General features: G+C 54.2%; 2 protein-coding genes across 3 annotated transcripts; one reads left to right on the top strand and one right to left on the bottom strand.

Annotated features, from left to right (window-relative positions):
• Positions 1-3,143: 3,143 nt before the first annotated feature.
• GLMP (glycosylated lysosomal membrane protein) lies at positions 3,144-6,488 on the top strand. 2 transcript variants are annotated; one of them, XM_075563303.1, is made up of 6 exons: positions 3,152-3,334; positions 3,660-3,920; positions 4,128-4,328; positions 4,449-4,667; positions 5,095-5,348; positions 5,985-6,488. In XM_075563303.1, the coding sequence occupies exons 1-6, from the start codon at positions 3,215-3,217 to the stop codon at positions 6,148-6,150; spliced, it is 1,221 nt and encodes a 406-aa protein (XP_075419418.1). In that variant the 5' UTR covers positions 3,152-3,214; the 3' UTR covers positions 6,151-6,488. The 2 variants fall into 2 exon arrangements, with proteins under 2 accessions (XP_075419429.1, XP_075419418.1); XM_075563314.1 differs by lacking the exon at positions 5,095-5,348 and having other exon boundaries at positions 3,144-3,334.
• A 227-nt stretch (positions 6,489-6,715) lies between these two features.
• On the bottom strand, positions 6,716-12,208 carry TMEM79 (transmembrane protein 79). Its single transcript, XM_075563329.1, has 3 exons — positions 11,266-12,208; positions 10,811-11,024; positions 6,716-7,588 (listed from the first exon to the last, which is right to left on the bottom strand). The coding sequence occupies exons 1-3, from the start codon at positions 12,011-12,013 to the stop codon at positions 7,375-7,377; spliced, it is 1,176 nt and encodes a 391-aa protein (XP_075419444.1). The 5' UTR covers positions 12,014-12,208; the 3' UTR covers positions 6,716-7,374.
• Between the last annotated feature and the right edge of the window lie 1,417 nt (positions 12,209-13,625).

The raw sequence follows: 13,625 nt of genomic DNA, 5'->3' as shown, positions 1-13,625 counted from the left end.
AGTTGTTATGTGTTTTTCAACCCTGGGTCACATCTCTGCCTGCTGGCAAAGAAGGAAGAGGCAGGAAACCTTGCTGGGGAGGAAGGGAGCTGGAATGAGGTCATGAGCTGTCTGCCTTATTTGCCTTCTTGAAGGGCTGGCCCTCCAGCTTCTCGGCAGATCTAGGTTGGAGAGGCCCTTTGGTGATAAAAGAGCATGAAGTTTAAGCGCACCCTTTTGCATTCACCACCCAAAGAACAGGAGAAACCTGTCCAAACCACGGCTGTTCCCAACCACTGTGGTTCCGGAGTGCCATACTCAGCAGGTGCTGGGGCTTCAAGGACAGACTATTCGCTTTCTCAAAGCATTTTATTAGCACCTCGTCCAGGCATCATGCCCCTCCACAGTTCAGTCAGCAAGCAGTGTTGTTCAATCCCTGCCACACACCGTTTCAGAACATTTTCTCCCTTAGCCCTTTTTTGTATTTTCAGTAGCTTTCAGAATCAACTGGCTTACCTTCAGTGCTCTCTTAATAGTGTCCTTTGTGATGCCAAACAACATTATGACTTATTCTCATGCCACCCTGCTGGCAGAAACCAGGCTGAAACCTCCTCCGGGGCTTCGTTGCTATCAAGTGGGTCAAGATCTGAGTAGTGGCCCTGGAGTGCTAGAGGCTGGTGAGGGATGTGACTTTGATTTCTTCATTGTTCTTCCTCTTGACTTCTGGGCATTCCACCCACCTCTTTGTCTTTTCTGAGTCACACATTCAGCCCTGTTTATCTCCTCCCTGAACTAGGGCTTAGGTTCTAAGTTGAACTGCTAGATAGAAAATAATAACTAAAACACAATGCCTAGCAGATGTTAAAATCCCTCTATTAACTTATTTAAGTCTCACAACCTTTTAAGGTAGATAATATCCCCTTAATCTACAGTGAAGAATTTGCACTATAAAGTGACTTGTCTGTGGCAAGCCCAGAATTCACAGCAGTCTGTGCTGTACTGACAACTTGAAGTGAGGAAAGGGCTCGTGAGGGCTGCTTGAGACCCTGTGTGCTCTGCTCCACGACCAGTCTCGTTACCGCCTGCAGCTTTCACTGCTCAAACTACAACCACCACCTTCGAGGCCAGCTCTGAGGGTCTCCACGGCCGTGCTCTTGATGGAAGCTCCATCTTCACCAGAGCCGCTAGGCGACGGGCTCCACCGCCCAAGTGGCTCCCACGTAAGCACCCTGAGAGGAACAGCAGCCTCCAGCCTCGGAGGCCAGACCAGAAGGGCAGCGGGAGGCAGGAGGGCAAGAGAGCTGAGCCCCAGAGAAGCAAGGGGAGCCCGGGGGGAAGTGGGGAGAGTGCTGTGAGATGGAGGGTCTGGCGAGCATGCGCAGACAATGTATCCACTGGAAGGGGACCTACAATAAATGTCCACAACAAAGGTGACGAGCGGTAACCTGTACTGCCTCTTGTGGACCCATAATCCAATGGCCTGTTCATCTGTATCCTTCAGGCTTTCAAAGCCCCTCCCTTCTTGACGCCCCAATTTAACTTTGTGTTAAAGTAACTTCTTGTTTTATTCGAACCCTGAGCACTAGACAACTCAAGAACACAAACTGCCACCTGGATTTGTGTTGATGATGGTCTTTTCCATTGTCAAGTACTAGATTTAGTTGAATCCTTTTTTTACCCCACAAAGCCAAAAAAAAATCTGGATGGAAAGACTTGACTTTCTGATGAGCCATAAACCCTCTACTCAGGCAAGGTTCTTGTTTTTATTTATATCATTCTTTAGAGTTGATTATTCGGAAGATACAAATACTGTTTTTTCTAAGAAATGGAACTGAGAGCCCCACTGTAGCCACTAGACGCAGTGGTTCTCAACACGGGGGTCGCCCCGCCCGATTCATCACAGCAGCAAAATTATGAAACAGGAACGAAAATGATGTGCTGGTTGGGGGGTCACCACAACACAAGCTGTGTGAAAGGGTCTCGGCATTATGAAGGTTGAGAACCACTGGGCTAGAGAAAAACGACAACTGCGTTCCGAGCAGCTAGACATTTTCAACTAAAAAAACAAGCGGTGGAAGAGGAAGGATTTAAAAATGTATAGCCAACCGGGAAACGTAACTCCATTCAAATATCTGCGTGGCAAAAAGCAAATGGGGGGGCTTTGTTTGCAACAAGGTGAATTAAGGACTTTGAGGGAAAAAATATGAATAGCTCCCAGGCTCACAAAAGCGAATGCCCTGTAAATCGAGATGCTTGCCTTTTTAGAGTGCCAACCTAATTCAACCTGGCAGGTGCTGGCAGGTGCTAGGAGAGGTGGGCATGGAAAGCAGTGTGTAAACTTCCTGCCCGGGGCCCTTTGGTCTGGCCCTATGTGGATTTGCTTGCAACTACATGAAGTGCAGCAGGGAAGTAGTGGAAACAGCAAGGTTCTGTTAGATAGATCCCCACAATACCCCTGCATTAGTGTGGACAATTAGGCACTCAATCTCTTCAGTGAAACAATTCAGGTGTTATCGCTGCCCAGTACTTAAATACAGTACCTATTCTTGATGGTGCAGACAATATATTTGAAAGGATACATCAGAAAGAGATTCCCCACCCCCAACTACCACTGAAGGAGTCCGGTTGTTGGTTTGGGTACTGCTGATTGATACCTAGCGGATTATGTTCTGTATGTCTATTATTGGGAGAAAAATGAGGCTGCACCCCTAACGATGTATAGAGCCTCAAGAACCCCATATAAGGTCCCTTCCTAGGGCGTCCACAGGGACTTGACAGCAGTGGGTATTATTAAGTCAAATTTTTTCATTTAAACCAGAAGAAAAAAGACGGGGGGGGGGGGGGGGAGGGAGAAGGACAACAAGAAAGTGCATTCCTCAACCAGCTAGGATCCCTTAACTCTCTCACAAGATCTGGCTTTCTGAGCCTATCCCCACAATGAAATTGTTAACCCTTCCACGCAAAAACCTGCCGATGTGAAAGTTCAAAGGAATGTCAGACGAACAAAGAACTCTCGGGTGCAGTTTCTCCCACGGACTTTGATCGGCACCCCATTTGGATCTTGAACCCTTTCATGTCCACGTCTGACGGGAACTGTCTGGCTTGCAGGAAGGTATTACGTCTGACTTGCGGGAGGCGGTCTCTTTAAGAGCTGGTGTGGCGACTCCGCCCATTAAAGGGATCAGCTGAATGTGAATCACCTGACTTTCCGGGGCCTCTTCGGAAGTCGGACCGCATGCGCGGCTCTAGGGAGCCCGGCTGGGGTTGGGGGCGCTGTACCCCTAGCCCCATGCTCTTCGTGAGCCTCCTCCTGTCTGCAGCTGCGCTTGGCCTGCTGGGGGAGGAGACCCGCCAGGTGAGGGCTCCCTATTAAGAGCCACGGAGCTTGCAGGAAACGCTACCTTAAGTGGGCTGGCTGGTATGTGGGGCAAAGAGAAGGCGGCCAGGGGAGGTAGCCAGGCACAGGCTGGAACGCCATCTGGTCCAGATGGCCATCTCCTCCATGCCCACCTCTCCATTCCCCAGGATTCCCTTAATCCCCACAGCATGCCTCTTGATTTAGGTCCCCACGATCCTACCCCTTCCCCAGCATTCCCCAAGCTGTATGCTTAGCCCTTCCCTCCTGCCCGCCCTGATCTTGTTCCCTTGGCCCTCCCTTCTCATTCGCCTTGCTCTTCCAGGTGTCTCTGGAGGTCATCCCCGGCTGGCCCGGGTCCCCCAAGAACTTGCTTCATATCCGGGCTGTGGGCACCAACTCCACCCTGCACTCTGTGTGGAGCAGCTTAGGGCCCCCAGCAGTGCTGCTGGTGGCCACCAACACCCCCCACAGCTCCCTGAGTGTCAACTGGAGCATCCTGCTCTCCCCTGAGCCCACGGAGGGGGGTCTGATGGTTGTTCCCAAGGACAGCATCCAATTTTCTTCTGCCCTTGTCTTTACGAGGGTGAGGAGCCAAGGAGGAGTTGGGGGTGGGTGGGTGAGGGTGGGGGGGAGGAGGCTGCACAGGAGAAGGTTCATCTTTATTAGATGTGGTAACTGAACTGAGGCGGGGGTGGGGAGATAATGGGGAGGTGCCACCAGGGAGGTATGATCCAGGAGAAACCCGACAGAGGCAAGCCCAGTCCTGTCCTGTCCCACCCCTGCCCTCCAGCTGCTTGAGTTTGACAGCACCAACGTGTCCAAGGGACCAGCAGAGCTCCCAGGAAAGCCATATGCCCCTTACTCTTTGGCCGAGTTCTCCTGGGACAGCATCAACGGCTCTTTGGACCCTGCCACCCTGAGCGCCACATTCCGAGGCCACCCCAGAGACGACCCTGCCAAAGCCTTTGCCAATGGCAGCCTGGCCTTCCGGGTAAGGATGTGGGAATGAGGAGGGGAGACGAGTTGGTGAGGAATAGGGTCAGCATGGGTGTGGCCTCAAGCACAGACACCCATCTGCTTCCCTGCCCTCCCGGGCCCCCTCTCTCTCTAGGTCCAGGCTTTCTCTGGATCTGGCCGGCCGAGCCAGCCCCCTCGCCTCCTGCATACAGCAAACACCAGCCAGCTGGAGGTGGCCTTGGTTGGGGTCTCTCCGCGGGGAAACCGCTCCCTGTTTGGGCTGGAGGTGGCCACCCTGAGTCAGGGCCTGAGCTGTCCCTCCCTGCAGGAGCAGCAGTCCATTGATGACGAATATGCTCCTGCTGTCTTCCAGGTCAGGCCTCCAGGGGAGATGCGAGGGGTGGGAATGTAGGCAGGACCCCATGAGGACTGCAGCAGCACTCTCTGGTTCCACCAAGTCCTGGGCCGGCGTGACCACTCCTGGTGGAGGAGACAGCCAGAAGGCAGTGCTGTGTGACTTGTGCTCCGGAAGGTGGGGTCTGTAGGGGCTTAGTGGGAAGGAACTGGGTACAGCCTTACAGGTTGTCCGAATGAGACAAGGACCCCCTACCCATCCAGTCCAACACCCACTTTGGACAGATGAGAGAGCCTGAGACCCTGGCACACAGCCTGATAGTTCTAGAGCCGGGCCTCGGACTTGGGTTCCCACTTCCCTGAGCACACTGCTCGTCACAAGGCTGGTGGGAGAGGGTCGGGGACAGGAAGACTGCTCTATCTTATGATTTTATCTTCCTTCCCAGTTGGAGCAGCTGTTGTGGGGCTCCCGCCCCTCGGGCTTCCTGCAGTGGCGACCTGTGGCTTTCTCCCAGAAGCAGGGCAGCCGAGAATCAGCCCTGCCCTGCCAAGCATCCCCACTTCACCTCACCTTGACATACCCCCTGCCCCAGTCACCCATCGTCCGGGCCTTCTTTGGACCCCAGACCTTCTGTGCCTTCAATCTGACGTTCGGGGCTCCCACAGGCCCTGGCTACTGGGACCACCTCTACCTCAGCTGGTGAGAACCAGGGCCTGGGCAGATATGGGATCATAAGGAGACTTCCAGGGCCTGGGCTTATGTGGATCATAAAGAGACTTCCCCAGCTTTGTCTCCCCCAAAGACATGCCAAGCTTTAGAGGCTATTTGCCAGCATATGGTGGGAGGTCAGATGCTTAGAGACATCCTCCCTGAAGTCAGTGAGTTGCCCACTATGCCCACTACTGTCTGGTCCCACCACAAAAGGGCCCACTCCCTGCTGTTAAGGACAATGGGCTACTTCTCCCTAAAGGCTTGCTACTGTCCCTGTAGGTGGGGTTTACACCCTACTGATAATGGTTTCTATGGAGATCCAGGAAACAGGTCAAACCTGCTCAGTGACATCCAAAGTTAGGCTGCCATCCTGAATCTAGGATCCGCCCTTCTTGTCACACGTATACCCCCAATCCCTCCTCTTTCTATTGCGTGTATATCCCTAGATTGTCCCCCCTCTCATGGCTGTATAACCTGTAGTGCAACCCCTTCCTGTGACGTATATCTTTAATTAATGGGCTTACACTCCCCCCCCACAGGCTGAGGGTTTGGGGGCTTGATGTGCAGGATAGAGCAGCATCCCCAGGCCTGCCTAACTTCTCTTTTTCACCCCACTTTTTCTAGGTCGATGCTTCTAGGTGTGGGTTCCCCTCCAGTAGATGCCTTGTCCCCACTGGTCCTGGGCATCATGGCGGTGGCCTTGGGTACTCCAGGGCTCCTGCTGCTAGGGGGCGGTCTGATTCTGCTGCTGCGCCCCACGCGACACTCAGAGTACCAGCCCCTTAATTGAGCACCCTCTCTAAAGGGAAGAACTGCACTGGACCTGTCTCACCGCGCCTCACACCTGTGAAGGTTGAGGGGTTGATGTTCCAACCTGGACCCTTGCTTTTCTGGAAAACCTCAAACCCAGCTTCAACCCTCCAGCGAGGCACTTTCCTGACCCTCTGGAGAAGAGGCCCAGGAGGTTTCCATTAAAGGGAGGGTCCCCTTGGTGTTACTCTCCACCGTACCCCCCCCCCCCCCGCCACTCCTTGGATGGGACTTCTTACAGGCCTAAATGAGAGGCCTCTGCCTGGCTATTGGCTGCCCTGGAGGTGGTGAAATAGATGACGAATGAGTGGAGCTCTGCATATGAGTGTTATTGGACTGATGGGGCTGTTTCTGGGGACAGAGGTGCTGAGGGGTGAGTGGGGACACACGTTCCTGCTCAAAGCTCTCTTTCCTCACCAGCTCCAGCCTCCCCCCATGTCCACCCTCCTGATGGTGGAGCTGGGAGACAAACATCAAGAGCCAGGAAAGACTGTGGTGGTCATTTATTGTCGTTCCCCCCCCCCCCCCGCACGCACACACTCACACATGGTTATGACCTCAGCCACAGTGCTGTCTGGCCATCGTGTACACGGGCGCACAGATTTAGCGTGTTGTGATGCGGCAGGACTTCTGGCCCATTCAAGGGGCACGACCAGAGGTGGGAGGTCACGGGCTCAAAGGGAAGAGGCAGTGTCTTGGGTTGGGGCAGTTGGGTGGCACTGGTTGAAGCTAAGGACCCCTGAGGGCCAATCACAGAGGTCTGAAATGCAGCACCCTCCAGGGAAGGTTTTCACCAAAGTCCTATCAAGCCTCTGTCCTTGGGGCACAGGAAGCATTTCCGGTCTTTGAGGCCTTCTGCTTTGACAGGCCGCATGGCCAGGGGCAAGGAGTTTGCCTGTGGAGCCCAGGAAGTGGGGCAGAGTCTGGCATGAGCGGGTATAGGATGACCTAGATGGTGGAGGCTGCTCAGGAAGGCAGGATGCGTCTCTCCTTCATCCTTAAGGGACACCACCTCTTTCCCTGTAAGAAAACTAAATCCCTTCTGCGTAACTGCCCATATCTTCCATGGTGAAAGTCCGAGGAAGAGGAAGAGCAGGGGATGGGTTCTGATTGACTGTACTTCCAGGGCTCATCCTTCAAAGGCCAAGTCTAGGCGCCACAGACTTGCTCAGAGAAGTGTCCCAGGCCCAGAGGGCGGAGCGACTCAGCCCCAGGGGCGGGGCCTGTAGTCAGAGGCGGAGCGGGCGTGTTCCGGGTAGTCCAGGCTGCTCTCCACTGCAGTGAGCATGCGCTCCGGCTCCACCACAAACATGTAGTAGAGGTTCCACAGGAGCATGGCCAGCAGCGGCAGGAACGTGAGGCCGTAGCCAAAGCCTCGGAAAGATCGGCCCACGGCAAAGGTCAGCCAGTAGATCAGCCTGGGAAGGCAAAGAAGGTTCCAGCTAGCCTATGCATCTCAACAATCCTGCCCCATCCCAGGGTGCCAAGAGAACAGCTCGTGAAGGAAGCAGCTGGTGGGTTAGGCTGATGTTCCTAGGACAGATCAGTGTGCCAGGACTTGTGCTAATTCCTTAAATTTCTCTGCCACCCAGTTGATTCAGGCTGATGGCATTCCTCTGGACATACTTGAAATGTCCCAAACTCCAATTTCTACAGGAGCAAACAGCTCCATCTTCCTCCTTTGAAACAGTGACCTTGAGGTTTGATTGTTTAATTTAGATTTCTTCCCATCTCTACAAAGTGGCTATATTTATCTCCCTCTTTCAGGGAGCCCTGGTGGCACCCTGGGTTACACGGGGCAACTAATCCCAATCCCAAGGTTCTAAACCACCAGCTGCTCCTCGGGGAAAAAGATGGGCTTTCTCTCCCATAAAGAGTTTCAGTCTCAGAAACCCACGGGGGCAGTTCTCCTTGGCCCTGTGGGGTCGCTATAAGTCGACATCTCCTTGATGGCAATAGTTTTGAATTTGCTTATTTGTTTTTCAGATTTTAATTTAAAATAATCGGTCAGGCCCTATGCATTCACGCAGCTCACAATGCAAAGATGAAAAAGTGCCCACCTTTGGTGACCCCCAGCCACCCTAGTCTCTGCCCCTGGCATCCCATATGATGGTTTCAAAGGACGCTGAACGCACATGCAAACAAAACCACGTCTCCTGTTTCTGAAGCCCGGCAGCATGCCGTATAGACAGGTCTGCGAGTTGTTGATTTTTCTAGCACTTAATATTATCTTGGAGATCAGTGTAGAAATACTTCCTCATTCTTGTCCATCGTCAGCGCATTTCATTCTATTTCCTCTTTTGCCCATGAAGAAACAAAGGTTCCATGGGAGTTAAGGAAGACCGGTTCAAAGTCATACATCTACCAAATAGCGAGACTGTGATTTGAACCCACCCCAGCCTTTGCCTTGTTCACTCCGTAAAGGGAGAAGATGGGATGCCAGCTTGTGGGCCCTGCAGCCCAGAGGAACAGGTCTTCAGCCATTAAGTTTCTCCTTTGGGAAAAATAAAATCCACATCCTCAGGGGGCTTGGGAAGAGGCGGCCTCCTCTCAGGATGGCGTATGAAGGATGGACCACTTATTACCAGATGAACTAGTCTCTGCTTTTATCCCTGGGAAAGGGGGATGGGGGAGGAGTAACACTGTTTCTAGACTGTGCCAGGAGGCGGCAGCCTGGCATGAAAATGAGAAACCATGTTGATCAAACCCTGGCCAACTGTCTGCTGCAAGCATTACACAGGAAGTCGCTCATTTAACCCTCACCACGACTCGTGTTTAGAGATGATGAAGCAGAAGGAAGCGTCCTGGAGAGGAAGGGAAGGGATCCAAGGGTCCTGGTCCCGAGGGCTGGCCAGGGAATTGCTCGCTACTTAAGCAGTTCTCAACCTATGGGTCGTGACCCCTTTGGAGGTAGAACGTCTTTCACAGGGGTCGCCTGATTCATAACAGTAGCAAAATGACAGTTATAAAGAAGCAACGAAAATAATGTGGTTGGGGTCACCACAACATGAGGAACTGTATGAAAGGGTCGCGGCATTAGGCAGGTTGAGAACTACTGACTTAAGCCAACTTCTACCCAAGACCAGTGCTCCTCCAGAGGGAGGTGGGGAGCTGAGTGACCTGAGCAGGAAGATCTTTATTTTAGGAAGCATCTACTGAGAGAAAACACAAACTTTTATGATGGTGAAGCGGCTGATGGGACAACCAGCTACTAAACTACAGTGCAAACTGACAAGCCCGTTTCCACTCATAAAGAGGGATATTCTAGCAGCTAGCATTCCCAGGGAGCCTGTATCAACCGCAGTCACAGGAAATGTACATAGGAAGGAAGAATGGAAAGCCCTGTCTTTGGGCTCAGAAATCCAAAGGTGCCAGCCAGGTTCACACCAGGGAATCCCTCAGGCTCTGCGTGAAAGGAAGCAACGAGGCCACCATCCAGGCTAATGTGGGCACGGGGTGGCACACAGAAGGACAGTACCCTTACAGGGTCCCCACTGACAAGCAGGAGAATTTCTTGCTGAGAGAAGGCACATGGGCAGTGAGCAAAGTAAAGAGACAGGGTAACGGGATGTTGAGCCTCAGGGAGACTAGAGAACTTTGGTCAAATATCTGTATTTGCCTGAGGCGATTCCAGAAGTTAGGATCAGAGACACAGATTTTAGCCCAACAGAAAGAAAAACATTCTAACAATGCATGGAATCATTGCCAACTGATGGCCAGCCCCTGTGTTACAAAGTAGAATTGAGCGGCAGCGCTGGGGGTGGGGGTTCTTGGCTGTAATCTTTAGGGAAGCAGGTCTTTCTTTTGTGGTGCCAACTGGGGAGGCCCAAACTGCCCACCTTTGCGTTCGTGGTCAAGACCCAGGGACTGCTTTTGAACAAGTGTCCCCGTTGGACTCCCTGAGAGCTGGCTTGACGCAGCAGAACGCCCCCTCGGGTTTCCCAGCCTGGAAGCTTTGCTGGAGCGGATGGATCACCAGGTATTTTCTGGTGGGCACAGCTGGTGGGCGTGTCCCCTCCGCCTTTCACCGAGCCGCTGAGCACTGAAGCCCTGTGCCACCAGGGCTCCTTTCTAAAAAATGATGCCCTTAAAAAGAGCTGAGGACCTTAGTTCAACCCAAGGCCACCCCAGCCACCTAACCAGAGTGCTGGGGGTGGGGCGTGAGCCAGAGGATGCGGAAGTCTGGATCTAGATGTCCTAGGTGATTCAGAGGCTGCCAGAAGCCTCCTGCCCAGGGGAAGACCTGGAGCGGATCACCTGCGTGCAGGGGAGGGAAGGTGCAGGGGAGAAAGTGGACGGACCTCACGGCTCCAGGATGCACGTGTGGGCTGATGGGAGTCCAGCGGGAGCCGGGGGCCTTCGTGGACTACCGGGGTGGACTGCGGTTCAAACCCACCAGCGGCCGCCCTTCAAGGGAAAGAGGCGGCTTTCTGCTCCCATAGAGATTTCCAGCCTTGAGAACCCACACGGGCGGTTTTTCTACTATGAGTCAGAATTGCCTGGAAGGCAGTGAGGTGGGGTTGGTTTTTAGTTTTGTTTTTTATAAAGAGACTCCAGAAAGCCCCGGTCCCCAGGGTCCCTCTAGCACCACTCCCCCCCCGCCCCTCCCCCGCCAGATTCCACCCCCAGTCCCAACTCGCCTGGAGATGGCAAAGAGGCCAGTGAGCAGGGGGAGCAGCTTGAGGGTGTCCTGGGGCAGGTAGGTGGCCAGCACGGCCAGGTTGAAGAAGTAGAGGATGAAGAGCTGCACCGACTGGGCCACGTATCGCCGGTGGATCTCCACCTCCCGCCGCGGCTCCGAGAAGGGCCGGAGCGCAGAGAAACACAGCCGACTGAGCCCGTAGACCAGGATGCCTGGGGGTGGGGGTAACCACAGGAGGGTCAGAGAGGGCGAGAGGAGGGCGCTGCACCCTAGACTGGAGGCCGGGTTTGCAGCGGCGGCGGAGGGGCGGACAGGGGCCGGCCTCGGGGGAGGAAGGTGGGGAAATTGTGCCCAGAGGGGCAGCACGTGGGAATCCCTAAGGGAGCCGAGTGGGTGAGAGGTCTCCTCCCCAGACGCCCCCCTTTCTTGTAAAGGGGCCCCGAGCGAGCTCACCCAGCACGATGGGGAAGGTGGCAAAGACCCCGCAGCGCAGCGTGTAGACCAGGCGGGAGCTTATGGTGGGCAGCCGGGGCGCATCGAACGGCAGGAAGGCGTACGCCCCGTACAGCAGGCCGGGGAAGAGGACGAGGGCAGCCCCTACCGAGGCCACGGCCCTGAGCCCCTCACGGTCCCCGCAGCCGCCACAGGACCGGCCAGGCGGCCTCGCCACTGCCTCGGCCCACTTGCGCTCCAGGGGCTCGGGGACGGTGGCCCGGGTGGGCAGGAAGGCCCTGCGCTCGGCCTCGCCCGTCTCGCAGCGGACGATGAGGTCCTCCTGCGGCCGCCGCTCAATGCACTGGAGGTCAATGGGCACAAAGGCCCGGGCCGCCTTCTCCGGCAGCAGGTTGGCGTCATCTTCAGGGAGTTCCTCTGACTTGGTGGGTGGCTCTGATTCAAGGACCTCTGGCTCAATGACCCGCCAGCCTGGGGGGTCCAGGACCGGGGCACTGGGCTGAGGGCCAGTCCCCCAGGGCAGGGTGGCAGCCTCGCTCACGGTACTGTCTAGACCATCCTCGGTCACCTCTCCAGCCATGGGAGACCCCACGGAAGACTCCATTCTGGGGGATTCAGCTCTCGGAGACTCAGCCACATCTTCTCCTTCCGACTGCTGGCCATTTGGTACCCAGGCTTGAGGGGGGATCTTTTCTGGAGTCTCTGACCCCTTCACTTCCAGCAGGGTCAAGGTCTCAGGTTCTGTCATCCTGAGGTCTCCACTCTGGGCTCTACAGCGAGGTTATGTCACCCTGGAGGGAGCAGAGGAAAGCTCCATCAGAAGCCCCTGTCCCCTAGCCCTGAGGACAGAACTGGAACTTTTCAGGGCAGGCCCCTCCTGGGCTTGAGCCCCTCTGGGACCTTAGATCTAGGGATCTCTAAGAATCTTGTTAAAATGGAGATTCAGTTCCAATCTTTCTGCGGGTGGAAATGCAGGTTCTCAGCAAAGGGCAGGCTCAGAATGAACCAGTTTTGAAGACCTGGTTAAAACAAAGGAAGGTGGGAAGGAAGTGGGCCGTTCAAATGAAGGCTCTTTCGACATCAAATGCCAACCAGCCGGGCGGGTGAGTCAGGGGGCACAGGTCCTGGCAGCTGTGGCCCCAGCCAGCCCGTCTATTCCTTTTACCCCCCTCCACCCAAACGCCTGGCCACCCTAATCCAGGCACGGGAGCAAGAAGAGGCATCTAGATTTTGTCCAGGGTTTCCTTCCCAGTAAGAGCCTTCCTGTGACCAAAGAAGCTGCCCCCAACCCCATCTTCCACTGTCCCTTTGTCCCTCCGTCCACCACTTGGAACCATTCTGGCAGTTGATACCAGCGACTTTGGGTCTCAAAGTCGGAAGGGGTAGGAAGTTAATACTTGCTAACAAAACCTGCCCCAAAGAACTAGCTGTCCCAGGGCGCTCTGGTCTCCGTGGCTCCTTTCTGGGTGTTTGGTCAGTTCCCAGACTCCTCATTTGCCCACTTCCAGGACCTCCACAGGGCTGGATCTGTGCATTCCCTATTTCCAGATCGAATCAGGGCTATTTCACATGCTTCCTCTCCAGCCTTCCTCCCCGCTCTCCACCTTACACTCCACCTTACGCCCCCTCGTCCTCAAGGACCCTCTAACTCCTCTGCCCACTTTGGACCCCTGACCTCCTCTTACTTTCCATCAGGAGACAGGTGGAGGGTTCCTCAGCGGTGTCTGAGAAGGAGCTGCCCAGTTCCTTGCTGACTACAAGTATTTCTCTCTCTTCCTCTCCCTTTACTTGTGTCTCCAAACCTGTCTGACCAGAGCAGGTGGGGCCCAGATTAAAGGGGCAGGCCTCGCCCAGCTGAGTTGGCCGACAGAAAAAGCCTTAGAGCAGAGACTTCATCCTTTCTAAAAGTAGGGGGTTAGCTGCTCATATACATGAATGAGGAGTTGTTGTTTTTTAAAGCATGTAGAATGTGTAGGGGCTCCCAGTTAAGAAGGCAGAAGAGGATGAGTGGATTTGTGTATTTATTGGTACTTGGAATAGGTTGGAATGCCCCCAAAAGAGGTAAATTGGGGCTGGGGATTGGGTGGGGGAAGCGGGGAGGGAGGGGGAAAATGAGGAGCTGATACCAAGGGCTCAAGTAGAAAGCAAATGTTTTGAGAAGGATAAGGGCAACAAATGTACAAATGTGCTTGATACCATGGATGTGTGATTGTGGATTGTGATAAGAGTTGTACGAGCCCCCAATAAAATGATTTTAAAAAGCGGTAGGATTTGTACATTTATTCATTCAATAAGTATTTATTGAATACCTATTATTAACTGGGCACTAGTCTAGGTCCTAACATAGAGTAAAGTGACAG

Source organism: Tenrec ecaudatus, chromosome 1, assembly GCF_050624435.1.
Source record: "Tenrec ecaudatus isolate mTenEca1 chromosome 1, mTenEca1.hap1, whole genome shotgun sequence".
NCBI classification, from domain to species: domain Eukaryota; kingdom Metazoa; phylum Chordata; class Mammalia; order Afrosoricida; family Tenrecidae; genus Tenrec; species Tenrec ecaudatus.
Note: the sequence above shows the minus strand (reverse complement) of the source record. Positions and strands in the feature narration are given on the sequence as shown.

Excerpts from the sequence above, each read along its gene's own strand:
- GLMP (XM_075563303.1), top strand. The coding sequence starts at position 3,215 with ATGCGCGGCTCTAGGGAGCCCGGCTGGGGTTGGGGGCGCTGTACCCCT. Across the intron at positions 4,329-4,448 it reads ATGGCAGCCTGGCCTTCCGG|GTCCAGGCTTTCTCTGGATC; the intron begins GTAAGGATGTGG and ends CTCTCTCTCTAG. Across the intron at positions 4,668-5,094 it reads ATGCTCCTGCTGTCTTCCAG|TTGGAGCAGCTGTTGTGGGG; the intron begins GTCAGGCCTCCA and ends CTTCCTTCCCAG.
- TMEM79 (XM_075563329.1), bottom strand. The coding sequence starts at position 12,013 with ATGACAGAACCTGAGACCTTGACCCTGCTGGAAGTGAAGGGGTCAGAG. Across the intron at positions 11,025-11,265 it reads CACCTTCCCCATCGTGCTGG|GCATCCTGGTCTACGGGCTC; the intron begins GTGAGCTCGCTC and ends CCCCACCCCCAG. Across the intron at positions 7,589-10,810 it reads GGCCTCTTTGCCATCTCCAG|GCTGATCTACTGGCTGACCT; the intron begins GCGAGTTGGGAC and ends TTGCCTTCCCAG.